The sequence below is a fragment of the Dasypus novemcinctus genome, chromosome 14 (assembly GCF_030445035.2).
Source record: "Dasypus novemcinctus isolate mDasNov1 chromosome 14, mDasNov1.1.hap2, whole genome shotgun sequence".
NCBI classification, from domain to species: domain Eukaryota; kingdom Metazoa; phylum Chordata; class Mammalia; order Cingulata; family Dasypodidae; genus Dasypus; species Dasypus novemcinctus.
Window position 1 is genome coordinate 108,276,720 of NC_080686.1, and position 26,733 is coordinate 108,303,452.

Consider the following 26,733-nt stretch of genomic DNA (forward strand, 5'->3'; position numbering starts at 1 on the left):
TGAACCCGAGGTGGCTGAAGTCCACACAGGCGGGAGGAACCGGCCAGGAGGAGCAGCCTCGGGGAGCAGCCAGGAGCCGGAAGACAAGGAAACCCGGAGGAGAAAGAAGGCGCTGCCACGGGCAGTGCCCTGGACAGAAAAGCCAAGGAACCCTGAAATGGTCGCCGGCCAGAAGGTCCAGCTCCAGGAGGAAGCAAGCCCCTGGCTCTAAAACCATGCACCAGTAAATTCCTGTTACTAAGTCACCCCATTGTATGGGAAGTTAAAACAGGACCATAAAATGGCTTGGGGTACACATGGCCTTGGCTTACGGCATAGCACACCCAAGGACAGTGTCCTGCCCCACAGGACATCACCTTCAGCCAGCAGCCTCTGAAGAGTATGGTGAGTGCGTCCCAGTGTCCTAAGCCCAGTGCCACACCTCCTTTGCCATAAAACACGTCCCTTAGTCCAAAGAGATTTATGTGGGTCCCATGCTGACCCCCGTGCGGCCTCCAGGAGGAAAGGCCACCTCGCCCGGCCTGGCTGGGACAGACCGGAAGGGTCAGGTGTAATTAGTTACCTGGCGTTACGCGGCCGCTGGGCCTCCTCGGGTGCTGGGCCTCGGTCTCTTGGGACTGGTGGGACATCCAACAGCAGCCAGGACGGCCTCAGTTGGAGGAAGCCTGGGCCTCCCCCGGCTGGGCCGTCGTGCAAGCCCTGAGGGGGCCAGGAGGAGGCGGGCTGATATCGGACCGCCTTGCCGCTCAGGGCCTCTCTGTGGTGCTCGCTCTCCGGTGGGCGCTTGCTGCCTCTCCCTTGGGTCCATCCGCAGGCCTCCTCCCGGACCTCCCTGTCTCCGCGCTCCCGGTCGTGCACCTGCTGGGCCAGGGCCCGTGCGTGGGTGCAGGCCCTGGCTCAGGCCTCCTTGGTCTCCACACAGTGAAAGGCAGGGGCCCCCCGAATATCCGCCGAGCGGGAGGACGCCCCCCACCTCATCTCTCGGCGCTGTCCTTGCGTGGGCCGCGTCACGGCAGCAGCCGTGTGCAGCTCTCACCAACATTCCACCTTGGCCCGCCCAGAACCCACACTTGAGATGTTCTTCTCCATCAGCAGGTCCGCAGGAACCTCCACGAGGCCACAGGCGCGCCCCGAGGGAGGGGCGGTGGTGGAAAAGCGGCGGCTGCGGTGGGATCTGGGCCGGGTGCTCGGGCGGCGCCTTGTGCCTGCCTGAGCCCAGGCCGGGACGCTCCGCAGCTTCTTACGATGAACTGCTGCGGGCCTCCAGCCTCAGCCTCGCGGCTTGGACGACTCCCACCAGTGACGGGCAGACCACCCTGACGCCCTCGGTCAGAGGCTCAGGGCACCAGGCCCCGGGGCCCCGGAGCTGCTTTCGTGGTCGAGGTCCTCTTTGCACCTCACTGTGGCCTTGTCCAGGGCCTTTGGGGCCCCTTCGCCGAGGCATGCAAAGACGTCACGTGGCATCTGTACCGCAGGCCCCTCGGCACCACGGGGTGGCTGGCCCTGCCTCGGGACCCTTTCTTGCTCCAGGAGCCGCTCAGAACGCAGCCTGCCATATCACCCGAAAACCGGGCGGAGCAGTAGCACCAGGCGCAGAATAGGCCGCCTGCCCAGCCAGGGGCACGCCAGAGCACCGCCCTTCTCTCTTCACGCCGGGAGGCGGCCGCGTGCGCCCGGCCCCTGGGCCCCTCGGCCTTCCCCGCGGCAGGCTCTGCGTTCTCAGAGGCCTTTCCGCGGCATCCAGAGCGTGGGCTACTTTTGCCCATCAAGCCGATGAAAGCGCAGTCTATTGAGCAGACCGCTGATATCCTGTGGAACGGCCAGGCGCCCCGTCCCCCCGGGCTCCATTGCGATGGAGAGACCATAACTGTGCACGCTCGCTCATCCCACGCGAGCCTGCATGGCCTCTGCATCTCCTTCCCGACGGTTATTGAGAAGAAGGCATTTGCCAGGTCAGTAACAAACCACACGCAAGAGCTCACGGTCATGTATTCCAGTGAAGACGACATCCGTGGCACAAGAGTTGCAACGGGGGCTACCTCGGGTTGAGTCTGTGGTGGTCCACTGCTGTCCATCACGATCCATCCAGTGTTCGCAGTTAAATGGGGGCATCCTAAGGACCCCACCCCTGCATCCTTTAAGTCTTTGCAGGTGTCACAAATGTCTGCCATTCCTCCCCAGAGGTAGGACGCAATTTGGAGAGTGTAGCAGTTTGATATTATCGATGAATTCCACAAAGAAATATTGGCTTATGTTAGGCATATTAGAGTATATCAGTTTCACAGGTTTCCTTGATTAAGTAATTATGGAAACCTCTTGTGCCAGTAGGGCGTTGAGTGGTGGGTGGGGACTCACAGATAAAAGCTTGGCAAAGGACAGAGCTAAGGGTTTTTGATGTTGGAGTTTGATGCTGCAGCCTTAAGCTGGAGACCCAGGAAGGGAGGAACCCTGAACCCAGAGAGAAGCAAGAGCCTGGAAGGGAGGAACCCAGGAAGCCTGAACCCTGGCAGACGTCGGCAGCCATCTCGCTCCAACAGGTGAAAATAGACTTTGGTGAGGGAAGTAACTTATGCTTTATGGCCTGGCATCTGTAAGCTCCTACCCCAAACAAATAATCTTTATAAAAACCAGCCGATTTCTGGCACTTCGCAGCGGTGCCCCTGTGCTGATGATACAGAGGCTCCACTTGGGTTTCCCACTACAGGAGCTCACGCTCCCCTGGTCCACCAGCGTGCGCTTCCTCCAGCCGCTGAGTGTGCGTTTGGGAGACCAGGAAATGTGTCCTGGGTAGGACTGTGGGCTCACGGGGGTCTGGCCGGAGCGCCACCTGGTACCTCTGGCCAGGCCTCCCCCAACGGTGCCAGCGTCCCTGGGGACTCTGGGGCTGCCCCGTTCCCTCTCGACCAGGGCCGGGCCCCGCAGCTCCTGCCCGCCTGAGCACCTGGCTTCCCCAGCACCCCCCCGACCACCACGCGTTGGGCGTGTCCTGGACGGGGCGGGGGAGGAGGCATCAGTGGCAGCGCGTCCCCTGCCCCTGCCCTGGACACGTCCTGGGCAGCCAGAATGGCCCCCTGGCCGGGCGGGTGCCGAGAGGCCGGTCCGCGTGCCTGGGCTGAGGCAGCACCCCGCCTCGTTGCGCCCCTCGCTGTGGGGTGCCCGGCATTCCTGGCCTGATGGGGATCCCTTCCTAGGGAGGGCCTCCCCGTTCCCCAGAGGGGCCGGGCCCAGACCTGGCTACTTCCCCGAAGGGACACGGATGTTAGTGAGAGGGCGAAATCAGGTCGGCCAGCCGCAGAGGCCCCGCCACCGGGTGGCGCGGGGGTACTGTCCCCACGGGCCCAGCACAGGCGCTGGCCCCCGGGAAGCACCAGCGGCCGTCCCCAGCCTCCCGTCATGCTGCTGTGGCTTTGTCGCTATTTTAACCTTCCTGATCTCACCTGCCTGTGGCAAAGGCAAGGGTTTACGGGCCGGTGCAGACGGACGCCCTGTTCTCCTCTCTGCAGTTCTCCAGCGCCTGCCTAAGCTTGAACCTGATCTCTTCACTAAGTTTAGCTGATACTGCTGAAAAGTTGCCCGTGCATTTCACCTCCTCTTCAGACTCTAAACACCTCACCCAAGTTTATCCTGTCCCCTAAAATTGGTCATCCTTTAAAAAAAAGACACAAAAGCAACAACAAAAAATGGTGAAAGCACATCGTAGGATTTGCAATTAGCAGCACTAACATATGGGTATGACAGTGGTTTATTTTGTTGTTGGAGGCATGAGTAAAATTTATTTTAATGTAAAGTGAAAGTATTTACCAAATTAAATTTACATGCTTATGGCAAATGTGCCATCCAAAGAGCATAATATAACAGTGAGCTCTAAGATTTACAAAGTTAATGTAATTTACAGTACTGACTCACAGAAATGTGAAAAAACACTGTATCTGGGGAAGTGGATGTGGCTCAAGCGACTGGACTCCCGTCTACCATACAGGAGGTCCAAGGTTTGATTCCTGGGGCCTCCTGATGAAGGTAAGCTGGCCCGTGCGGTGACCTGGCCTGAACAGAGTGCTGAGCCACGCAGGAGAGCTGGCCCAGCAAGATGACACAACAAAGAGAGACACAGAGGAGAGACAACGAGAGATGCAGCAGACCAGGGAGCTGAGGTGGTGCAACAGATTGAGCTCCCCTCTCCCACTCCAGAGGATCCCAGGACTGGTTCCCGGTGCTGTCTGAGGAGAAGACAAGCAGACACAGAAGAACACACAGTGAACGGACAGAGAGCAGACAGCAGGGAGGGCGGGGATTAAATCTAAAAATCTTAAAATAAATAAAACAAAACACCACATCTGAGTAGGTCAAACAGTTACCATTTACAAATAACTGACCTCGAAGTGTTTCGGTAAAGTGCCCACATCGAGAGCAGTTAAAAACCAGTCCTTGTTTCTGCAGAAGGAAGGCGTGACAGTGAACTGCTCGTCGCAGCTGAGCACTCGCCGCTTCAGGGGCGGCACCCTGGACACAGCGCACATTTCCCATTAGTGAATAAACCCAAGATTTTTATAAAGTTCTGACTTTTGGTCAGAAGATAAAATGTTCCATTTATACATAAACACACACCCTAATTTCTAGCCTCTTAAATTTTCCAGGTCCAGAAATGATTTTTTGACTCGTCTTTAAGTTTAAAAAGGGAAAAAATGTGCTCTTCCCTTGTAATTCTGCTTCTGGATTAAGGAGCGATACACGTTAGGCGAGGGAACAGCTCGGGACAGCACTGCTCCACTTAGACGATGTGCGCGAACAGGGAGGACTCGGGCATTCAGAGAGCCACTTTAACTGTCCCTCAGTTCATGAGCAACTTAATTTTCCAAGTTACCCAGAAATGCATTTAACCATTTACAAAAACACACGCACTTCACAAGATCATGGTCTTACTAACCTGCATGTTCTTCCAGAAGCCAGGCACACATTAAAAATATTGCTCAAAAACATAAAAATATATTATCTCTTCCCTTTACCATTTATGAATATAAATATTGTACTGAAAAAAATGCATAATTCAATAAACAAATGCGAAATCTGCTGTATATAAAGTGTGGTCCTCAGATATTTAGCAATTTGAAATATAAAATGGTTACAGCACAGCTATTAAAGAGCTAAATTAGATTTGCAAGCTAATGCAGCAGTGACCACTCCCTTGTACAAAAGCCCATTAAGAAAAAATCAAGTCAACTTTAGAACAGATTACCTAAAAATAAAGATGAATAGATGCATTATAAATGCAGAAAAAAGAGCATGCTGGCTCATCAGCCCGTCCTCCAGGCCCGCTCGGGCTGGGATGCAAGCGTACTGTTCTCTGTTTGTTTTGTCTTATTTTCCATTAAGTTCTTCATCAACTTGCTTTATGCATTCTTGTATGCCAACAAATTCCATGGAACAAGTTGCACTAGTTCTGCCAAATTAAAGATGTACCTAATTTTTTGGCTGAATTTTGAGCTAATAAATTGTTTTGTAACAGCCAGAAGCATTCTGATGAGCCAAGAGGGATGTACAATGAGTAGAAATTTTAGGTTTTTCTATCAATTTGCTGACAGCATGTCCTAAGCCATCCCAAATGGGGCATTTTCCTTCATGTTGTGGTATCATTTAAATAAACTATCATGTAGTTTTCTGCTAGTAACAGCTCCAAAGTGCCACTAACATTTAAAGAGATTGTCCATCTTGGAGTTGTCCTGGGTGGTGCTGCAGGGACAGTTACTGGACACTGTATGTCCTCCCATGGCCCACGGGGTGGACTGTGGGAGAGTGGGCTGTGGTGTGGACCATTGACCATGAGGTGCAGCGGTGCTCAGAGATGTGTTCACCAAGTGCAACGAATGTGTCATGATGATGGAGGAGGTGGTTGCTATGGGGAGAGGAGTGGGGTGAGGGCGGTGGGGGGTAGAGGGGGACCTCATAGTTTTTGAATGTAATATTAAAAAAATAAATGAAGACAAAAATAAATAAATTTCAAAAAAAAAAAAACCCAAAAAAACAAAAAATAAAAATGAGTAAAGATAAAAATAAAATAATAAAGAGAGTGCCCATCAGGCACCCATAGTGAGGCTGGCCGCTTTCAGACATGGACAGACGTCAGACAGCAAACTCGAGGGCCTCTGACCCGCCCCGCAGCAGCCTCCAGGGCTGACAGCGCTCGTGGGGCTCAGCTGCCGTCACATCTGCCTGTGCGCCTGTTCTCGGTTCTGAGCATGCGCCAGCGCCTTCCCTCCTTTGCCTCTGCGCGCGTGCGGTCAAGGCCCTTTCCTGATGGCTTCAGGGTTGGGGGTGGGGAGGTCACCTCCCACTCAGTGCTGCTCCCTGGTGGTGCGTCGCAGCCACCCACATCAGTCTCCCCACTTCCACCCAAGTCATCTGACAACAGAGTCAGCGCTAGGATCAGAGTGGGGATCGTGTCCAGAGCCACTCGTTTCTTTCTTGTATTTCCATGAACTTCGGGGAGCCGGGCTGGCTCTGGCCCAGACACAGCTATAGCTGCTTCGAGCCTACCTGTCCAGGTGAGGTACCGGAAAACCTTCCTCCCGCCTTCTTCCTTAAGTTCCTCACTTCCATCCTCAGTCTGGCCTCAAGGTCAGCGACAAATTCCTGATGACCCAGAGATCAAATGTCCCTGGAGCTGCCGCACGCTCTTTGTCCCTCTGGGGGGCAGCGTGGGGCTGACGACGGGTAGCTGCCCACTGGGTTCAGTGCGTGGTGGACACTTGGGCCCAGTGTCCGGCTGAGGCTATGTCAGCAGAGGTGGAGGGGGTGGCTGCAGCGACCATGGCAGCTCCGACCTGGACGCAGAAATGGGGCAGGGGTTTGTTTAGAGCTTTAAAATGTTCTACTATTGATTGAACTCATGAATGTACAACTCTGATTATACCAAATGCCACTGATTGTACATCTTAAATACATTATATGGTTTATAAACAATGACAAAATAATAGGGCGGTGTATTACGGTCCTCTAGGGAAACAGAATCAAGAGATATCTGTCAATAGTATGTGATTTTACGAGTCTCTCACGTGACCCTGGGAATGCACAAGTCCAAGTTCCGCAGGCAGGTGCAACCAGGGGCTGCAATGAAAGTCCAGTGAAGGTTCTTGACGAGCTCTGGGAGACGATGGCTGTCCAAAGACAAGCTGGGGAATTCTCACTCAGTGCTGGAATCACTTCCCCTTTTAAGGCACTCAAATGACTGCATAAAGCGTCACTCACTGCTGATGGCACTCTCCCTGATTGCTGTAATTGTACTCAGCTGTCTATGATTTACCACTGCAGTAAGGTCAATGGTGACTAAAGTCCATCAATGCCCTTATATTACAGTTAGCCCAGTGCTCGCTTCACCTAACAGCTGGACACAATTACCTGGCCGAGTTGACACAATAGCCTAACCATCACAGGTGGGTTACTCTTTCACAAATTTTTTTTTAAAGATTTATTTATCTCTCTCCCCTTCCCCCACCCCCCCCCCCCAGTTGTCTGCTCTCTGTGTCCATTTGCTGTGTGTTCTTCTGTGACCGCTTCTATCCTTATCAGAGGCACTGGGAATCGTGTTTCTTTTTGTTGCGTCATCTTGCTGTGTCAGCTCTCTGTGTGTGCGGCGCCATTCCTGGGCAGGCTGCGCTTCCTTTCGCGCTGGGCGGCTCTCCTTACAGGGTGCACTCCTTGTGCGTGGGGCTCGCCTATGCAGGGGACACCCCTGCATGGCAGGGCACTCCTTGCGCGCATCAGCACTGCGCATGGCCAGCTCCACACGGGTCAAGGAGGCCCAGCGTTTGAACCGCGGACCTCCCATGGGGTAGACGGACGCCCTAACCACTGGGCCAAGCCCGCTTCCCCTCTTTCACAATTTGTTACAAATGTTTTTACAACAATGCAAGGTAGTTTTGGTGGGTGATGTACAGGAGCCATGTATGATGTCACGTTTGCTTTGTAAATGCACAACTTTCACTATACACTGTATGTATGTTCATGTATGAATGATATACTTCAATATTGTTTTTTAAACAATTCATTTTAAATGAAAAAACATCAAAACAAAAAATGAATGCAGTTTGTTTTCCAGGATGATGGGTTTAGAAGTAATTATTTTTATATCAAGATTTTAATATTTCAGTTATAGTAATGTTTCAGTAAAAAAATAAAACCCCATTACATTAAAACTTTGTTCTCAGTTAAAAAAAAACACACAAAAGAATGAAACCAGTACTAATTAGTATATTTCACCTAAACACAATCATATTGAAAGTTTATCTTTTACATTTGGTTGCTATTTATTCTTTGCCTCTTCCATTAGGTGATTATCGCCTTCCAGAAATAATTTTCTGCAGTTTCTATTCTCTGTTTGCTCCTCTTGTTCAGCTTCTGTAAGGCTGAATGATTCTTTTGAGAAAATGGCACTTTTTCCTTCACCTTTCAAAAAAAGAAGTATAGTAATAAACGAATAGGAATAAACTTTGTCCTATGTGGACAGTTTTATAAGAAAAAAAATGTTATTTGTAAAAAATACTCAAAAGAAAAAAAATTGAGTAAATTAAACCATACTGGTGTTAAATCTAATTAATGACACCATTAAATCATATTTGGTGGCCTATTTTATCCAGGGACCTTGTGCTCAGGCAGCACAGACACTTTTACCTATAGACTCATGTTATACATTTCCTCATGAATGAAAGAGGAGCAGGGCAAGTGTTCTTTACAAAAGTGAGCAGCTTTTTAAAAAGCCAGTCTACCAACAGGAACCTTCTTACCAAGGCGGTTTGATGGAAACAAGTTATAACATCCTTTTTTTTTTTTCTTTTCTTAACCGTGGTCCTGGGGATTGAACCCAGGACGTCAAAAATGGGAAGCAGGTGCTCAACCACTGAGCCACATTCACGTCCCGATAAGGGTTGGTTTTGTTTGTTTGTTTGTTTTTAAGAGACATCAGCGATGAAACCCACGATTTCGTATATGGGAAGCAGGTGCTCAACCACTTGAGCTACATTTGCTCCCAATTTACGTCTTTGACTTTTAGATATGAAACTCCTAAGTTCATCATCACAAATGAATGCAATGATACCACATCTAAAAAGTAAGCCATGATATCATGAATTGTGAGTGATTTTTCAACAAAAAGCGATTAAAAATATTCTCTCCCATTTCATATGGAAAAGGGGAGCAATATTTTTTTAAAAATGAAACACAGGACTGATTTTTTTTTGGCACAACTGCTCTACACAGCGGCACTGATGATCCTGGGCAAGCTACTTTCTCTCTGGGCCTCAGAATATCTGCTCACCCACAGCGTGCGGAGGCCTAAATCCCAGGTCCCCCCGAGCCCTGTCTTGAGGTCTCTTTCCGCCTTTTAAGCAGGCTGCCTTCTGCGCTCCTGGCACTGCCTGAGACTGAGCCCTGGGCTCCCCGGAACGCCGCCTCAGCCCCTTCGCCCAGGGCCAGGCGCCCACTGTGCTTCCCGGCTCTTCTTTCCCACTGCTTTTTTCCGCGTCTGATTTCTGTCCTGATGGGCCGCATACTGCCTGCCTCGCCAGCCTGAGAGGAAGCTTCCTGCAGGGCCTGGGGGCTCCATCGGCTGGTGTGGACCCGGGCCACCGGAGCTGGCACGCAGGCCGTGGCCTCCCAGAGAGGCAGGCGTTTCCCTCAGGCCCTCCTCCCCGCCCTGTCCACTGGGTCCTGGTTTTCCGGTGTTCCCAGGTCCAGCTCCTTCTCCCTCGACTCACACTACTCTCTGCTGCCAGAATGATGGGTCTGCACTGGAAACCCAACTTGAACATGTGACTTTTTCAACTTTAAACCCTACAGCGGGGAGTGGATGTCGCTTAAGTGGTTGAGCACCTGCTTCCCACGTCCGAGGTCCCAGGTTCAAAACCCAGTACCTCCTGAAAAAACAGAAAACCTGTGGTGATTCCTTTCTCCTCTCACAGCAGAGGCCAAGTTTTCATGTGAGGCACACAGCCTTTGTTGCCTGGTCCTGGCTTCCCTCGTCATCAGAGTGAGCCCCTTCAGTGTTTAAACCACGCGGCGGAGTGCTGTCCCGGCCAGTGGTTCTCAAGCTTCAAAACGTATCAGACCAGCGAGGGAAACGGTTCCAAAGGCGCCACGACCACACACCACGGTTCCCGACGTTTGCTGAGGAAACGGGAGCGTGTGCGGAGCTGAGGACGCGGGGCCGGCCTGCGCCGGGCGAGTCGAGGGGGTCGCGGGGCGCGGAGACCCCGGGCGCGGGGGCGGGGCGGGGCGGGGCGGGGCGGGGCCGGCGCGCACCACCGAGACGCGGCGGCCTAGAGGGGCGCGAGCCGCTTCCGGCGGCGGGAGGGCGACTTCCGCTCGGGAAGTTTGTGAAAGTGGAGCGCAGCGGGCACCGCGGGGGACGCGCCGCGGAACCTGGTGAGTGCAGCGCCGCCCCTCCCCGCCCCGGCCCCCGGGCCCCCGGGCCCCCGGACCCCCGACTCCTGGTCCCCCGACTCCCCGCGCCCCCGGGCCCCCGACCCCCGGCCTCCCCGACCGCCGGCCTCCCCGGGCCCCCGCTCTCGCGGACTCTGCAGCCTACCCCCCGACTCCCCGCCTCCCCGACCCCCCGACCCCCCGCCTCCCCGACCCCCGCCTCCCCGACCCCCCGACCCCCCGCCTCCCCGACCCCCGCCTCCCCGGGCCCCCGCCTCCCCGACCCCCCGGCCTCCCCGGGCCCCCGCCTCCCCGACCCCCCGGCCTCCCCGACCCCCGCCTCCCCGACCCCCCGCCTCCCCGGGCCCCCGCCTCCCCGACCCCCGCCTCCCCGACCCCCCGACCCCCCGCCTCCCCGACCCCCCGCCTCCCCGGGCCCCCGCCTCCCCGACCCCCCGGCCTCCCCGGGCCCCCGCCTCCCCGACCCCCCGGCCTCCCCGACCCCCGCCTCCCCGACCCCCCGCCTCCCCGGGCCCCCGCCTCCCCGACCCCCGCCTCCCCGACCCCCCGCCTCCCCGACCCCCGCCTCCCCGACCGCCGGTCTCCCCGGGCCCCCGCTCTCGCGGACTCTGCAGCCGAGCCCCCGCCTCCCCGACCCCCCGGCCTCCCCGGGTCCCCGCCTCCCTGACCCCCCGGCCCCCCGCCTCCCCGACCCCCCGCCTCCCCGACCCCCCGACCCCCCGCCTCCCCGACCCCCGCCTCCCCGACCCCCCGACCCCCCGCCTCCCCGACCCCCGCCTCCCCGGGCCCCCGCCTCCCCGACCCCCCGGCCTCCCGGGCCCCCGCCTCCCCGACCCCCCGGCCTCCCCGGGTCCCCGCCTCCCCGACCCCCGCCTCCCCGACCCCCCGCCTCCCCGGGCCCCCGCTCTCGCGGACTCTGCAGCCGACCCCCCGCCTCCCCGACCCCCCGCCTCCCCGACCCCCCGCCTCCCCGACCCCCCGCCTCCCCGACCCCCGCCTCCCCGACCCCCGCCTCCCCGACCGCCGGCCTCCCCGGGCCCCCGCTCTCGCGGACTCTGCAGCCGACCCCCGCCTCCCCGATCCCCCGCCTCCCCGATCCCCCGCCTCCCCGATCCCCCGCCTCCCCGATCCCCCGCCTCCCCGATCCCCCGCCTCCCCGACCCCCCGGCCTCCCCGGGTCCCCGCCTCCCCGACCCCCGCCTCCCCGACCCCCGCCTCCCCGACCGCCGGCCTCCCCGGGCCCCCGCTCTCGCGGACTCTGCAGCCGAGCCCCCGCCTCCCCGACCCCCCGGCCTCCCCGGGTCCCCGCCTCCCTGACCCCCCGGCCCCCCGCCTCCCCGACCCCCCGCCTCCCCGACCCCCCGCCTCCCCGGGCCCCCGCCTCCCCGGGCCCCCGCCTCCTCGGGCCCCCGCCTCCTCGGGCCCCCGCCTCCCCGGGCCCCCGCTCTCGCGGACTCTGCAGCCGAGCCCCGGGCCTGCGGAGGTGGGGGTCGACAGTGAAGGCCGCGGCGCCCGGCCGAGCTGGCGCTCTTCTCTTCCAGCGCGGCCTCCTGTCCCCGGCCGAGTTTGTCGGGTCCCCGTCGCGCTTTCTTCTCAAGCCGGGCCCTCCCCGGGGGCAGCGCCCCTGCCCCTGGCTTCAGCTGCCCTCACGGCCGACCGCTCTAGTGGTGTCAGCCTGGACGGCTCCAGCGAGCCCGCCCGCGGGCCGGCCGCCCCCTCAGGGGTCCCGGAGCGCCTCTGCTCACCACCACGCCCCTCCGCGGCCCTCCCCGCGGGCTCTGTCGGGAAGGTGTGGACCGGTCAGCTTCCTGCAGGGGAGGGGGCAGAAACCTGGGGTTCACCCTTCTTCTTCCTGGCCTTGGCCTGTCACTCACAGTTTCTTGTGTTGACCCCATCATTGTCTGAATTCATTCGTTTTCTCTCCACGCCCCCTCTTACCTGTCCTATCTTACTGCCCGTCCCGGTATCCCCCTACCCCCATCCTTTCCAGTTTGTTCCCTTAAGAGACATTTTTCTGGAATGTAGCTTATTTATCACATCATTCTCTGGTAATAAATAAATCCTTGTTCTACGTAGCGTAAACCTTGGCCCAGAGGCCCAGAGGCCCAGAGGCCCTGCTCCTGGCCTTCTCTGTCCTGCTCTCACCACTCCTCCCGTGCTCTCCGCCTCCAGCTCGCTGCCCTCGCTGGTTTTATCACTGTGGTAATCGTCTGCGGCTGGGGAGCTCGGAGGCTGATGCCCAGCACTGCGTCACACCTGCGCACCTTTTCATGCGTTTATCAACCATCGGCTGTCTCTTTGTGAAGGATCTGCTCAAGTCTTTGGCATATTTTAAATTTCCTTTTTCTTTCTGATTTGTGGGAGTTCTTATTCTGGATACAAGTGTTTTAGCCAATATACGTGCTGGGAATATTCTCCCGGTCTGTGGTTTGCCTTTTCTTTTCTTAACTGTCTCTTTTTTTTTAATTAAAAAAATGGTTTTTATTTTTATATTTTTTATTACCTCATTTTTTAAAAGATACATAGATTACACACAATGTTACATTAAAAAATAAAAGAGGTTCCCATATACCCTAATCCCCACCTCCCACTCCTCCCACATCAACAACCTCTTTCATCAGTGTGGCACTTTCATTGCATTTGATGAGTACGTTTTGGAGGACTGCTGCGCCACATGGATTATAGTTTACATTGTAATCTCCCCCAGTCCATCTAGTGGGTTATGGCAGGATGTGTAATGTCTTACATCTGTCCCTGCAATATCATTCAGGACAACTCCAAGTCCCGAAAATGCTCCCATATCACACCTCTTCTTCCCTCTCCCTGCCCTCAGCAACTCCCGTGGCCACTGTCTCCACATCAATGATACAATTTCTTCTATTGCTAGAGTCACAGTAGTTCTATAGTAGAATACCACTCTAATCCATATTTTATTCCTCCATCCTGAAGACCCTGGAATGGCGATGTCCACTCCACCTCTAAATCACGAGGGGGCTTAGATCCCACATGGTTGATGGATGGGATTCTCCTGTTTGCAGTTGTAGATGCTCGGTTCCTGGTGTGGTGGTTGACCATCCTTACCTCCCTGTTAGCTGACCTAGGTAAGCCCAATGAACTGGAGAATAAGTGTTGCAACTCTGCTGAGGCTCAGGGCCCAGCTGGCACGTGGCCAGTGCAGAGATTGAAGTCTCGTGGGTATACACCAACCCCAGCGCCAACCACAGGTTCATTAACTGTCTTTTTTTTTTAAGATTTATTTTTTATTTATTTCTCTCCCCTTCCCCCCCCCCCCCAGTTGTCTGCTCTCTGTGTCCATTCGCTGTGTGTTCTTCTGTGTCTGCTTCTATTCTTGTCAGCGACCTGGGAATCTGCGTTTCTTTTTGTTGCATCACCTTGCTGCATTAGCTCTCCGTGTGGGCATCGCCATTCCTGGGCAGGCTGCACTTTCTTTCGTGCTGGGCGGCTCTCCTTATGGGGCGCACTCCTTGTGCGTGGGGCTCCCCTACACGGGGGACACCCCTGTGTGGCTCGGCACTCCTTGCGTGCATCAGCATTGCGCATGGGCCAGTTCCACACGGGTCAGGGAGGCCCGGGGTTTGAACTGAGGATTCCCATGTGGTAGACGGACGCCCTAACCACTGGCCAAGTCCGCTTCCCCATTAATTGTCTTTTGATAGGGAGATATTTAAAATCTAGACAAAGTGCAGTTACTCAGTTTCTGTCTGAAGGTTAGTGCTTTTGGGGCCCTGTGAGAGAACTCTTCCTATCCCGAGGTTATGAAGACAGTCTCGGTTTTCTTCCAGAAGCTTTCTAGTTTAAGCTCCTACATTGAGGTTCCTGATCTATCTCAGATTAATTTGGGGGTATGGTGTGTAAGGTAGGGAGCGTCAAGGTTAATGTTTTCTCTGTTTTTTCTGGCACTATTAATTGAAAAAAAACCTTTTTCTTTACCTTTTATAGTATGTAAGATCCTTTAGGATTTTCCTACAAGCACAGTCTTGTCACCCTTGAATAATGACAGTTTTACTTCCTTCTAGTCTTTGTGGCTTGCTTTCTTGTTCTTGCCATCTTGCACTGGCTCATACTTCCAGTAAAAGGATAAAGAGAAGTGGCGAGAGCAGACGTGCTTGCCTTGTCCCCAGTCTTCGAGGGAAAGAGTGTATTTGACCATCAAGTATGGTGGTGGCTGCAGCTTTGTCCAGCTGAGGAAATTCTCTTCTGTTTGTTGTTTGCTGAGGATCGAGCTAATAATCGAGTTTTGTCATGTGGGCTTCTTTGTTTTTCACTGTACTGATTCATTTCAAATACCTTTGGAAAAGTTTGGAAAGTCACTGACCAAAGGTGATTCCACGCCCTCGAAAGGAAAAGGTGGGAAAAAAGAGCCTCAGATTTTTGGAAAAATGTATTTAAGCAAATATTTAACAGTCAGGTATAGCTACCAGCAAGTTTGAAAAGGAAAAACTTAACGAACAGTTGTAGGAACTTTCCAGTGGAGACGCTGCGCTGAAGGTGGATGGAGCACGGAAAGCAGCGTGAGTGAGGGGTGGCGTTAGGGGCGTGGTCACGCGCGCTCGTGCTTCCTGGCGGTGGGTTCACTGACTGCAGCCAGTGAGGGTCAAACCAGCTTTGCAGTCTGGGGATAAATTCTACTTGTCACGTTTTTTAAATGGCTGGATTTGGCTTTCTTGTAATTTGTTAAGAATTTCTCTGTCCCTGTTTATGAGGGATATGGGCCTATTGTTTTTCTTGTAATGTCTCTATCAAGTTTTGACTTCTCCTAAGACACACTGGAAAGTGCTCTCCTCTGTTCTCCAGAAAGCTTTTTAGGATTAGAGCCGTGCTACCACCTCTTCCCTCAGCGTTGGTGGGATTCACCAGTGAGCCCATCGGCATTCAGTGTTTAAGTTGCGGGAAGGTTTTTAATGACAGTTTCAACAAATGGACAGATGTCAGGCTATCTGTCGTTTTTCCTTTTGGCAGTTTCATAATATTTTTGAAAGAATTGGTCCAGTTCCTCTGAGTTGCTGAGCTCGTTGCTGCCCAGGTGTTCACGGCGTCCCTTGAGGACACGTTTGGGCCTGGACCTGTGGGGAGCGTCCTTTTCATCCCTGCCCAGCCCGACGTCCTCCCGCCGGGCATGTCTCTTCTCAGGAGCCCCTGAACTTGCTGTCCTGCGGCAGGTGACCCCGAGGTTACTGGGAAAGCCGGGGTCTGGCAGGAGAGCCTTGGGGCTTGGAGGGTGGCTGTGGACACCAGGGGCAGGAACTCGAGCTGCGCAGACCCCGGCTGCACGTTGAGCGGAGTCTCTAGCTTGTCCGCTGGGGTCCGGGAAGAGCTGCAGGGTTCCTGGAGCTGGGCAGTGGCCTGGCTTCTCCGGGTGCGGCGCTCTGGGCCGTCCTGGGCCGTCTCCTCGGGAGGAACCAGCTGCCTTGGGTGGGGTTTTAGCAGCTGAGCTCCCAGCCAGGCTCTGCGCTGGGGCCTGGGGCGGTCACTGTCCTCATTCACCTAGAGTGGCCCTGGCCTCGTCCCCACCCCCAGCTGCCCTTCTGCCTGGCGGAAGGTGCTGGCTTAGGAGCAGGCCCGGGCGTGTGCCGGCTTGAGGTGGTTTTCCTGCGTCCCTGGGTTCTGGGGTGAGCTGGGCTCTTGGGGTGAGCCGGTGTATCCCAGGCACTGCTCTTGCTCACACCCGTCTCCCCCCATCAGGCTGCTTTCCCCAGAGGGAGCCACAGGCCTGGCTGCTGCGCGTTGGCTGCCGTTCCCATGGACGTGCCCCAGGTGAGCGCGTGCGGCTGCGCCTCTGCTCTCCAGATGGCCCTGCCTGGCCCCCGCCCTGCCCCCACCGTGGGGAGGGGTCCGTGTTGGTGGCTCCAGAGGCTCCTTGCCTGTTGTTTGTTCTCTTTTGTGGAGAAAAATAAAAGCAGAAATGATTTGCTGAGAGAGCAGCACAAGAGCGTGTCTCCTGCCCAGACGCTGCGCCGCTGCCTCCTGGGTTCCCACCTGCCCTCCGGGGCCCGACTTCCTGGTCACGGCCTGGCACCGTCTGTTGCAGGCGCCAGTGGACTTCGAGGACGTGGCCGTGTACTTCTCAAGGGAGGAGTGGGCGTGTCTGAGCCCCAGCCAGAGGGCCCTCTACCGGGGCGTGATGCTGGACACTTTTGGGAGCCTGGCTGCACTGGGTAAGGCTGTGCCCTGGGCCGCTCAGCCCGTCTGCTCTGTTGGTGCGTCGGGGCCTCGGCACTGGGCCGGGGGTTCGGAGCTGGAGTTCCTGCCCGTGTGCCAGGGGCCCATCCCGCGCCCCTGCCTCACGCTTCCTTATCGGACCTGTGCACTGTCAGACTCTGTTGCCAGGACCGTGCCTGGCCATCCCCACAGCCTGCTGCAGTGAGAGGCCGAGGAGCTTGGCACCCAGACTCCGGGGGACCCCTCTGCAGGCGGGCCTGGCCCTCTGGCTCGGCCAACCCAGAGGCTGCTCTGAGCCCCCCGAACATGCCTTTGTTCCTGTACAAATAAAGCACAATTTTTCTCCCTGGAAAAGGATTTTGCGGCCCCAGACCAGACCTCATCTTCCGCCTGGAGCAGTGGGATGACCCATGGGTCGAGGATTGGGAGAGACCCGCCTTCCAGGAGGTGCAGAGGGGCTGCCCCCCAGGTGAGCACGGCCGGCCTGGGTGGGCGCGGCGGCCTGAGCCCTCTGCCCACCTCTGGCTCCCCCATAGGACGTTGGCACAGAGCTGCGCCGTGTCCTTGCGGCTGTTGCCTGGCGGAGCTTTCGTCTCCCAGTAGGCGGGCAGGTGTGGACGCGCTTTCCCTAGTGGGGCTCCTCTGAAGACGGGGTGGCGCAGCCCCGGGCCTGCCCGAGATCCCAAGCTCTGCCGTGAGAGGTGAACGGGGGGGCAGGAGGGGCCCGGGAGGTGGTGTTGGTGACGGGCAGAGGCTGGACCTTGAGCACAGGCTCAGGGCCGACGCCCCTGGGTGGGGACCCTGCCTCAAGGGCCCCAGGGGTGATGGCTTCACCCCGCGTGCCCGTGTGCACCTCTAACCCGGGCCCACAGCGACGCCTGCGTCCCTGCTAGGGTTAAACGAGGCGGCCGGCGGTGCGGGGGCATCATGGCCGTGGTGGGGGCAGCCCCACCTCCTGGCGCTCACCCTCTCAGGCCTCACAGGCCCCTCGGGCAGGTGCCGCCATCGCCCTGCCGTGCATGTGTGGGGCCTGTGGACTTGAGGTGGGTGGGGCAGCTGGGGCCTTCCCAGCGTCAGAGCTGCCCCTGCCCCACCACGGTGGGAGCTCTGCGCCAGTCACGGTCTCGGAAGGTGTTGGAGGATTCCGGAAGGTGCTGGAGGGCGCCTGGCTCCAGTGGGTGTGCCCGTCTCACTCCCCGGCTGTGCCGGTTTCCTCACCTCTGTCTGCCCCGGGCCAGTCAAGCCCTGAGGGCAGTGGGCAGCAGGCTTGTTATTCTGTGCCAGCCACCCTGTCCTTGAAGGAGAGGAAGTGGTACCTTTTGTTCTGTTTTGCTGTTGATTCAGGTGCTCTCAGGAGGGAAGTAAAGCCAGTGTGTGGAGGCGAGGCAAACTGGGAGGACTCTGAGCTGCACAGAACCACCCAGAGGGGAGGCCCCTGGGCAGCCCGTGGCCTGGAAGGTGAGTGTCTGGAGCCACGTACGCCACGGCGTCCACGCCTGCACCAGGCCGCGCCCCAACCCCAGGGGCGGATGGCACGGCAGCAGGGTTAGAGGGAGCTCTCTGCTCTGATGAGGACCTTGGCTTCCGACACAGACGTGTGTTCACGTGACGATGCGGTGGGTCGGGCTGTCGGGCCGTGCATTCATCCATGTGCTGATTTCTCGGCACAAACTCCCTAGTTGGATAGAAGAGAGTCGACACGACTCGCTGGCAGCTTTTCTTTGCCTTTGTGAGCTGCCCCGCGCCTGGCGCAGGACGGGCCCTGGCAGTGCGTGAGTGTGTCTGCTTCCTCCACAGGCGCCGTGGTGGGGCGCGCCGGGAACCAGAAGACGCTCTGCTCCTGGCCGGCTCAGACGCACTGGGAAGTCCGCGTGCAAGACAGAGCCACGGGAGAGATGGGGTTTGGGAGAGACTTCCTTCTGAACTCGGGTGACGTGCGCTTTCTGGGAGCCGCTCCTGAGGGACACGGCGAGAGCCACGTGGGTTTCCAGTGGAGGGTGTGTGGGAAGCGTCTTGAGCAGCAGCCGCGGCGCGCTGGAGGGCAGGTGCTCCCTGGCGCCCTGGGCCGGCAGGTGCCGCGCTGCCACAGCCAGCTGGCGGCTCACCAGACGGTGCACAGCGGGAGGAAGGCCTTCGAGTGTCTCGAGTGCGGCCAGACCTTCCGGTGGGTTTCAAACCTTTTGCGACACCAGAGAAATCACACCAGCGAGAAGCCCTTCAGCTGCGATGCGTGCGGCCAGGCCTTCAGCCTGAAGGACCGCCTGGCGCAGCACCGGAAGGTGCACACGGAGCACAAGCCCTACCCGTGCGGCGACTGCGGCAAGGCCTTCAAGCAGAAGTCGAACCTGCTGCGGCACCGGCTGGTGCACACGGGCGAGCGGCCCTTCTGCTGCCCCGACTGCGGCAAGGCCTTCAGGACCAAGGAGAACCTCACGCACCACCGGCGGATCCACAGCGGGGAGAAGCCCTACACGTGCGCCGAGTGCGGCAAGGCCTTCCGCTGGCCCAAGGGCTTCAGCATCCACCAGCGGCTGCACTCGGCGCGGCGCTCCTACGAGTGCGGCCGCTGCGGCAAGGGCTTCCGCCACCTGGGCTTCTTCACCCGGCACCAGAGGACCCACCGCCGGGGGAAGGTGTAGCGGCCACGCCGCCATCACCTGGGCACGGCCTGCAAAGAACCTTCCTGTGCCAGCGTCGCGGGAAATCACCTTCCTGAGCCGTACAGCATCCCCCTGCAACGGCCAGAGGGAGACACCGATGCGGGGAGGCACAGGGCGTGGCGGCGGCGGTGCTCGTGTGCTGCACCTGGTGTGCGCAGCCCCAGACCCATCCTGGCGCCCAGCGTGGGGCATGGAGGAGCCGTGGGAGCCTCCTGCCCGTGCTGTGCCCGCGCCTGCCGCCCCCAGGAGCTCGGCCCTGCCTCCCCGGCCTGTCCCCACCGCACGCGCTGTGCCATTCTCTTTAGCTTCCATCTTGCTCGTGTGTCTCCAGTGAGGCAGCCAGAAGCTTTGCGCAGAAAGGACCGTCCCCTCGTGTTTCCTCCACCTCATCCCTTTTTGTATTATGAGCTCCACCCAGAAAGACGTTTTCTAGTTGAAGGACTACGGAGAGGCCAGTGCCAGTCCTAATCTTCAGCCAAGGCCGCTGCCCGGGAAGCGCTGTGGGTTTTCTGTGTGGGCGGGGGCTTTGGGCGGGGCGAGCAGCCCCTGATGCTCAGGGCACTGCCGCTCCGCTCAGCTCCTGCAGCCCAAATCGGCTCTCAGAAGAGTCGCAGGTCCTTTTTTTTTTTTAAGTTTATTATTTTTCTATTTATCTCTCCCCACGCCCTTATCGTTTGCACTTGCTGTGTCTGTTCGGCTTCACTGTTTCTTTAGGAGGCACCGGGAACAACCTGGGACCTCCAATGTGGGAGGGAGATGCCTGAACGCTTGAGCCACCCCCTTTCCCTGCTTTGTCGTCTCTCGTTGTGTTTTCCTTCTTGTGTCTCGTTATATCTCTTGCGTCAACTTGCCGTGTCAGCCCGTCACGCCAGCTCACTGACTTCTTTAGGAGGCACCAGAATCCGAACTAGCGACCTCCCAGGTGGTGGGCGGGAGCTCCATCGCTTGAGCCACATGCAGCCCCGTGTTGGTTTCTCCACATCCGTTAACACAGGGCGTTGACGAAGGCTTTTCCCCGTGCTGTGTGGTCAGACACAGCAGGTCCCCAGGGGGTCCTGTGCGGGTCTTGCTGGCCCCCCAGGGTGCGGCCAGCTCCGGGAGGCAGCGCAGGCGAGCTGCCCGGCGTTTCTGGCAGGAGCGCACTGTCGGGCTGTGGGCTGTCGGGCACGGCCGGGTCCTGCCAGCCTTGAGCCTCCTGCATGCCTGGCACCACGGGAACCCGCTCCACAGAGCCGCAGGTGCGACGTGAAAGTCGGCTCTTGGAGCGGCGAGGGGCAGCCACGCTTGCTACGGGAGCTTTAGGAGGCAGCGGCCACCCTTTGGCTCTGAACTTAGGTGTCCAGAAGTCAAGGGCTCTGGCTGCTTCCACAGGAGACGTCAGGGTCAGCTGCTTTTCAGGTCATCCAAACATCTGAAGGAAAATATTTTTGTTCCTTTTTGTTTTTTAATAATTCTGGCTGACAAATGCAGATGGAATGGTAGAAATGAATTTTGAGGAAAAAAGCGGGATGGAGGGCAGGTTCAGACACACCAAGGGGAGGACGGGGCCCGTCCAGGCCTAGAGATGCCGCCGGGCAAACGGCCGCCCTTTTCCACAAACCAGCGGCTCGAGGTGGCCGCGGGGCGTGCGGAGGCGAGCCTCGGGGGCACGGCGGGGGGCTCCGGTCCTGCTCAGCACAAAGCATCTGTCAGGCGTTTGGAGACAGTCGTGGAAACCCGAACACGGGCTGAGCATTAGATGGCACTGAGGAATGACTGTCATTCTGTCGTGATGACGTGGTGTAAAAAAGGCATTATTGAAGATGCATTCTCGTCTATTTTTAGGTGAAATGACATGATGTCTGGGATTTGCTCTAAAATCCTAAAAAAAGAAATACCAAACGGCAGTAGTCATTGAACCTGGGTGATAAGTATGCTGGCGGTTTCTATAGTAGGTTTGTACAGGATGTTTACATTTTGAATTCACCGATACATATTGAGGTAGTTTAAAACAGCCCTTAAGTCATTAGGCTACGGCTAGCGCCCGGCTGAGCGGCTGGGCGAGGCCCTGCCCCTGCGGGGGGCCGGGCGGTGTGGGCTCCTGAGGCCACCTCCACCCTGGCTGGCTTGAAACAACCGGATCTCCTGGGTCTGGAGGCGGGACCCCATGTGAGGGCGCAGGCCCTGCTGCTCACGCCTGCCCCTCCCAGCCCGCCGGCCCTGCTGGTCCAGGGCTCCAGGCAGCTGCGCTGTCTCCAGATTGCCGCCTCTGGGATTTCGGGCCCACCCTAACCCAGTAAGACCTCACTTCACCTATGCTATTTCCAAGTAAGGCTGCACCCCGGTCAGGCCTGTGTCGGTTCAGCCCACCACAGGGGCCTCCGCAGCAAACTGACACACGGAACATTCCAGCATCCTTTATTTTACTCGCATAATCCAGCCGCATGCAGGTGTGGACACTGCTCCTTCAGTTAGGGGCTCTCAGGGCAGAGGAGCTTGTCCCCACCCATGGCCAAAGGCACAGGGGTCTGAAGACTCCGGTGTCTGGGAGGGCAGGTACGAGGGCCACCTGGAACGGAGGGATCAGTCCTTGGCTGCGCAGGAGCCTCCACAGCCACCGCCTGTCACTGGCTCATGATGCAGTCGTGTGGAGTTAAATCACAGCTCAGTTCCTCCATTAGCTGCGTTCCATTTGACAGCCATCTCTTGATCCAAATGGGTTAACGTGGCTCTTCGTGGCAGGTAAACGGAAGCATTGGCTGTACAGTACACACACTTTGTGCACGCTGGCTGACTAGGCTACAGCTGCAGCATCAGTCTCAGTTTGTGATTTCTCTGGGCTGCCTGTCAGGGGCCCTGGGTGGAGAGAGGAGTTTCCTTCCTGGGTACCTGGTCAGCGAGCAGGACTGGGGTGGACCAGCAGCAGCACGGTGATACGCAACTGACTGGAGGTCACTGCTCCTACGCATTTTTCACTGCTTGCTGTTTCACCCAGACATTTGAGAAAACTTGGCCCTTAAAGAAACCGTGGGGGGAGCAGATGTGGCTCAAGCAGTTGAGTGCCTGTTTGCCACATGGGAGGTCCTGGGTTTGGTCCCCAGTGCCTCCTAAAAACAAACTACAAGCAAGTGAAGAAAACCAGCTCAGCGGAGCCAATGTAGCTCAGTGGTTGAGTGCCGGCTTCCCACGTGAGGCCCCGGGTTCAATCTCCAGCCCCGGTACCTCAAAAAAAAAAAAAAGGGACAGAGAATTGTGGTTACAAAGCAGTGTAAAAGCACAGTAAGTGTTAGAGGTTTCCCCTTACAAGGTTGCAATGATCACCAGGTCATAAGACCATGACTAATTCCCCCCATAACATAAAATTGAAGAAAGGCAGCCTCCAGCCATTACCTCCTCCACCTGGGGGCTAGGAGGCAGCCCATCCCCTCCCAAGAATGAACCAAGGGGGGCAGATGAGGGCCTCCCCCCTCCCGGCCCAGGCACCACCCCCTCCCGCTTTCTAAGGAGACCCTAGCCACTTGGCCCCAGGCTGTACTCAGTTTTCCCACCCGTTGACTACTGTATAAAGTCATCCACCACCCTCCAGAAGCGGCTGAAGGCTAATCTTCAGACTCCCTCTGCTGGGAGAGCTTCCAATAAACTTTCTACCTACAGTCGTCCGTCTCCACGTTCCAGTGAGCGCTGCTTTTATCCAACAATAAGGCAGCAGAACTGTCTGCATCTCCATGTGCTCCTAGCTCTTTCTGCATACATGCCACTTTCATCAGCTTCCAGGCGTGGCAGGTGCTGTGGAGCAGTCCTTGCCTTCTCCAGGCATGGGTGTCCAGCCAGTAGCCACAGCTCACCATCGGCCCATGGAGCAGCCATGATATTTATCTGCATTCACCTGGGGCAGAGGACATGCACGGCTGTTTTGAGGCCAGGACAGGTGACCCAAAGAGGGGGTAATGAGGGGTGACAGAACCACGCCTTATGACTTGGCCCTGCCATCCCTACCGTCTCCAAGAAGCATTCCTGTCCTTTGCGTCTGCGTCCAGCACGTGTGTGCTCTAAGGTCCACCAAGAACTGAGACCAGTTTGTCACGAGGAAGAAGAGACCCTCATGCCTCGTGCCCACCTGTGGGAGCAGCTCACCGAGGGCACTGCAGCTGCAGCCAGCAAAGGCGTCCAAAGCAATTCCTGCCCCCTGAGGCAGAGATGGGGAACCACCAGGGCTGGCAAGGCCCCAGGTGCAGGGGCGTGCACACGTAACAGCAGGTCTTTGCCTTCTTGTGCCCCTGTCGCTCAAGGGGATTAGCTGCCTTTTCACCAGAGGAAGACAGGTGCTTCGTTTCGCTGCAGCAGCAGTGAGCCCACATGGCCCAGGCAGGGTGGGGAGGCTGAAAAAAGAAAACAGAAATTAACCTCTTGGCAGACATTTGTAACAAGGCTCCTTTGTTATTTCACATAACGAAACTGAGCAAGCCTCCCCCAATCTAGATGGAGATATGGAGGGATGAGCTGGGGGTGAACCTTCAGGAAAATATTAGCACTAAATTTTTATTTGTAGCTCAATTATTGTAAAAGGAACTATCTTGTAGAGAACTGAAATCACACAGAATATATCAGACCACAATGGAATGAAGCTAGAAGTCAATAACAAGGAAAACTGGAAAATTCACAAATAATGTGGAAACTAAACATACATTTTTTAAAAAAATATTTCTCTCCCCTCCCCCCCACCCCAGTTGTCTGTTCTCTGTGTCTATCTGCCGAATCATCTTCTTTGTCCACTTCTATTGTTGTCAGTGGCACGGGAATCTGTGTTTCTTTTTGTTGCGTCATCTTGTTGTGTCAGCTCTCCATGTGTGCGGCACCATTCCTGGGCAGGCTGCACTTCCTTTTGCGCTGGGTGGCTCTCCTTACGGGGCGCACTCCTTGTGCGTGGGGCTCCCCTACGCGGGGGACACCCCTGCATGGCACAGCACAGCACTCTTTGTGCGCATCAGCACTGCCGTGTGGGCCAGCTGCACATGGGTCAGGCAGCCCGGGGTTTGAACCGCGGACCTCCCATGTGATAGACGGAGGCCCCATCTACTGGGCCAAGTCCGCCGCCCTAAACATACTCTTAACACAACCAGTGGGTCAGAGAAGAAATCACATGGGCAACCAGAAAATCCCTTGAGAGGAATGAAAATGAAAGCACAACTTGTCAAACTTTATGTGATGTAACAAAAGCAGTGTGCTAAGAAGGAAATTTATAGTTTAAACATCTATGTTAAAAAAGATCTCAATAACCTAACTATATTCCTTGAGGAACTGGAAAAAGAAAAGCAAACTAAATACAAAGTGAACAGAATGTTTAAACAGTAAAGATTAGAGCAGAGATAGAGAATAGAAACACAATAATCAATGAAACCAAGAGTTGGTTCTTCAAAAAGATCAATAAAATTGACAAACCTTTAGCTAGACTGAGAAAGGAAAAAAAAGGCTGTAAATAACTAAAGTCAGAAATGAAAGTGGGGACATTACTACTGACCTTACAGAAGTAAAATGGTTATAAGCACACTATGAACAACTGTATACCAAAAAAATTAGAAACCTAGTTTAGGCTCTTTGCTTTTTAAAAATTCTTTCTTCTTTTAGTTCCTCAGACTAAAGTTCAACTGTCTTCAAGTCAACTGATTTTTTCTTCTGTCACCTCCACTCTGCTGTTGAAACCCTCTAGGGAGTTCTTCATTTCAGTTATTGTGTTCTTCAACTCCAGTATTTCTCTTTGGTTGCTTTTAAAATATTCTGTCTTTATTGTGTTTTTTCATATTATTCGTTCATTGGTTTCCTGCTTTCCTTTACTTCTTCCTGTTTTCCTTTATCTCCTTGAAAATACTGAGGATCATTTTAGTCTTTGCATGATGTGTCCAAAGTCTGATTGTCTTCTTTGATGGTTTCTGGATTTTTATCTTCCTTTGGATGGGCCATCACTTCCTATTTATTTGTCTTTTAGTGGTTTGTTTTTTTCTTTTGCCTTGCCCACTGTCCTTTTTAAATTTTAAAGTGTTAACTCTGGAATTTAGTCCCTGAATTGTCTGTTTCTTAAGTTTGTGTCAAGTTTGAATTGACCGAGATTTCCTTGAGTTTCAGGAGTTAACAAAAACAAACAAACCAATTCAATTTAAAAAATACCTTTCAGTCTGCAAATTGGTTCTGTTTTGGCTGGTGGCCTCTTTTAGAGTTTATTCCTCTGATCAAGAAGGTCAAGACCAGCCTGAGGTAAGTGTGAAGTGCAGGTTTACGTGAGCCTGCTTAGAGCCTGTGTCTTGGCCTCTGGTATCGCCCCTGCTGACAGGAACTTGGACGCCCCCTCTGTTCCTCATGAAATAGATTTTCCAGAGCAGACATGGCTCAAGCGGTTGAGTGCCTGCTTCCCACATGCGTGGTTTGGTTTCCAGTGCCTCGTAAAAACAAAACAAGCAAACAAAAACAAAATAAAACACCTCAGGGGTGCCAATGTGGCTCAGTGGTTGGGTGCTGGCTTCCCACTTAGGAGGTCCCAGGTTCAGGCCCCAGCCCAGTACCTAAAAAAAAGAAATGATCTTTTCATAGCTGCTATTTCTGACTATTCTTCCACAGTTATGTATTTATTTATTAAGCAGCTTTACTGAGATATATTTACATACCATACAATCTATCCAAAGTGTATAATTAATGGCTTTTAGTATAATCACAATGTTGTGCATTCTTTACCATAGTTTCCTTTAAAAAGAAAAACTCCACACCTCTTAGTAGTCCTTCCCCAGCCCTACATAACTACTAAGCTAATTTCATCTTTATAAATTGATTTATATTTACATTTTATTAAATGGAATCATATAATAGGTACTTTATGTCTGATTTCTTTTTTGTCTGATATTAACATCTTGGAGTATGAACATAATTTGTTCAGTTTCAAAGAAAAGCAGTCTTATATACGCAATTTTACCTCTATTCATATTTCACATGAGGTTTTACTAGGCAATACAGTCCCATGTTACATTTTTTAGTTTTCTTTTTAATAACATACATGACCTTAGACTTTCCCTTTAAACCATTTTCATACCCAAATAATAGTACTGTTAATTACAAACATTATGTTGTGTTTTTACCTTTTCTATATACTTTCAAAGATTAACATCCTTTTTACCAAATGTGTCCAGATGAACCCTCAGCTTCCATTCTCTAAACTCATTCTATTTTCCGTTGACCCATATTCAAGTTAGTAACTCCATGAGATTACACAATATATTTAGTTCATAGTAGCACAATCATACTGTTTTGTCCTTTTGTGTTTGGCTTGCTTCACTCAACATAATGTCCTCCAGGTTCATCCATGTTGTCATATGCTACATGACTTCATTTCTTCTTACAGCTGCATAATCTTCCACCGTGTGAATAGACCACAGTTTATCTGTTCAGTAGTTGATGGACACCTGGGTTGTCTCCAACTTTTGGCAATCATAAATAATGC

The 26,733-nt window shown here is 55.1% G+C and overlaps 2 protein-coding genes across 4 annotated transcripts; both read left to right on the forward strand.

Annotated features, from left to right (window-relative positions):
* The first annotated feature begins 296 nt into the window (after window positions 1-296).
* Window positions 297-12,637, forward strand: LOC131273343 (basic proline-rich protein-like). The gene is made up of 5 exons (XM_058276262.1): window positions 297-384; window positions 815-883; window positions 1,237-1,328; window positions 10,362-12,220; window positions 12,604-12,637. Exons 1-5 carry the CDS (start codon window positions 297-299, stop codon window positions 12,635-12,637), a joined length of 2,142 nt encoding a protein of 713 aa, XP_058132245.1.
* ZNF707 (zinc finger protein 707) lies at window positions 10,311-26,108 on the forward strand. Of its 3 annotated transcripts, none has more exons than XM_058276132.2 (6): window positions 10,311-10,413; window positions 16,135-16,206; window positions 16,481-16,607; window positions 16,967-17,080; window positions 17,956-18,069; window positions 18,409-26,108. In XM_058276132.2, exons 2-6 carry the CDS (start codon window positions 16,192-16,194, stop codon window positions 19,248-19,250), a joined length of 1,212 nt encoding a protein of 403 aa, XP_058132115.1. In that variant the 5' UTR covers window positions 10,311-10,413; window positions 16,135-16,191; the 3' UTR covers window positions 19,251-26,108. The 3 variants fall into 3 exon arrangements, with proteins under 3 accessions (XP_058132115.1, XP_058132116.1, XP_071064172.1); XM_071208071.1 differs by lacking the exon at window positions 10,311-10,413 and adding an exon at window positions 11,852-13,532; XM_058276133.1 differs by lacking the exon at window positions 16,135-16,206 and having other exon boundaries at window positions 10,339-10,413.
* The last annotated feature ends 625 nt before the right edge of the window (window positions 26,109-26,733 follow it).

Bases quoted from the DNA above. Each gene is read 5' to 3' on its own strand.
- LOC131273343 (XM_058276262.1), top strand. From the start codon at position 297: ATGGCCTTGGCTTACGGCATAGCACACCCAAGGACAGTGTCCTGCCCC. The intron at 385-814 runs GTGAGTGCGTCC...GTCCATCCGCAG, and splicing joins AGCAGCCTCTGAAGAGTATG to GCCTCCTCCCGGACCTCCCT. The intron at 1,329-10,361 runs GTCAGAGGCTCA...CCGCTCGGGAAG, and splicing joins AGACCACCCTGACGCCCTCG to TTTGTGAAAGTGGAGCGCAG.
- ZNF707 (XM_058276132.2), top strand. The intron at 17,081-17,955 runs GTGAGCACGGCC...CTGTTGATTCAG, and splicing joins GCAGAGGGGCTGCCCCCCAG to GTGCTCTCAGGAGGGAAGTA. The intron at 18,070-18,408 runs GTGAGTGTCTGG...CTTCCTCCACAG, and splicing joins GGCAGCCCGTGGCCTGGAAG to GCGCCGTGGTGGGGCGCGCC.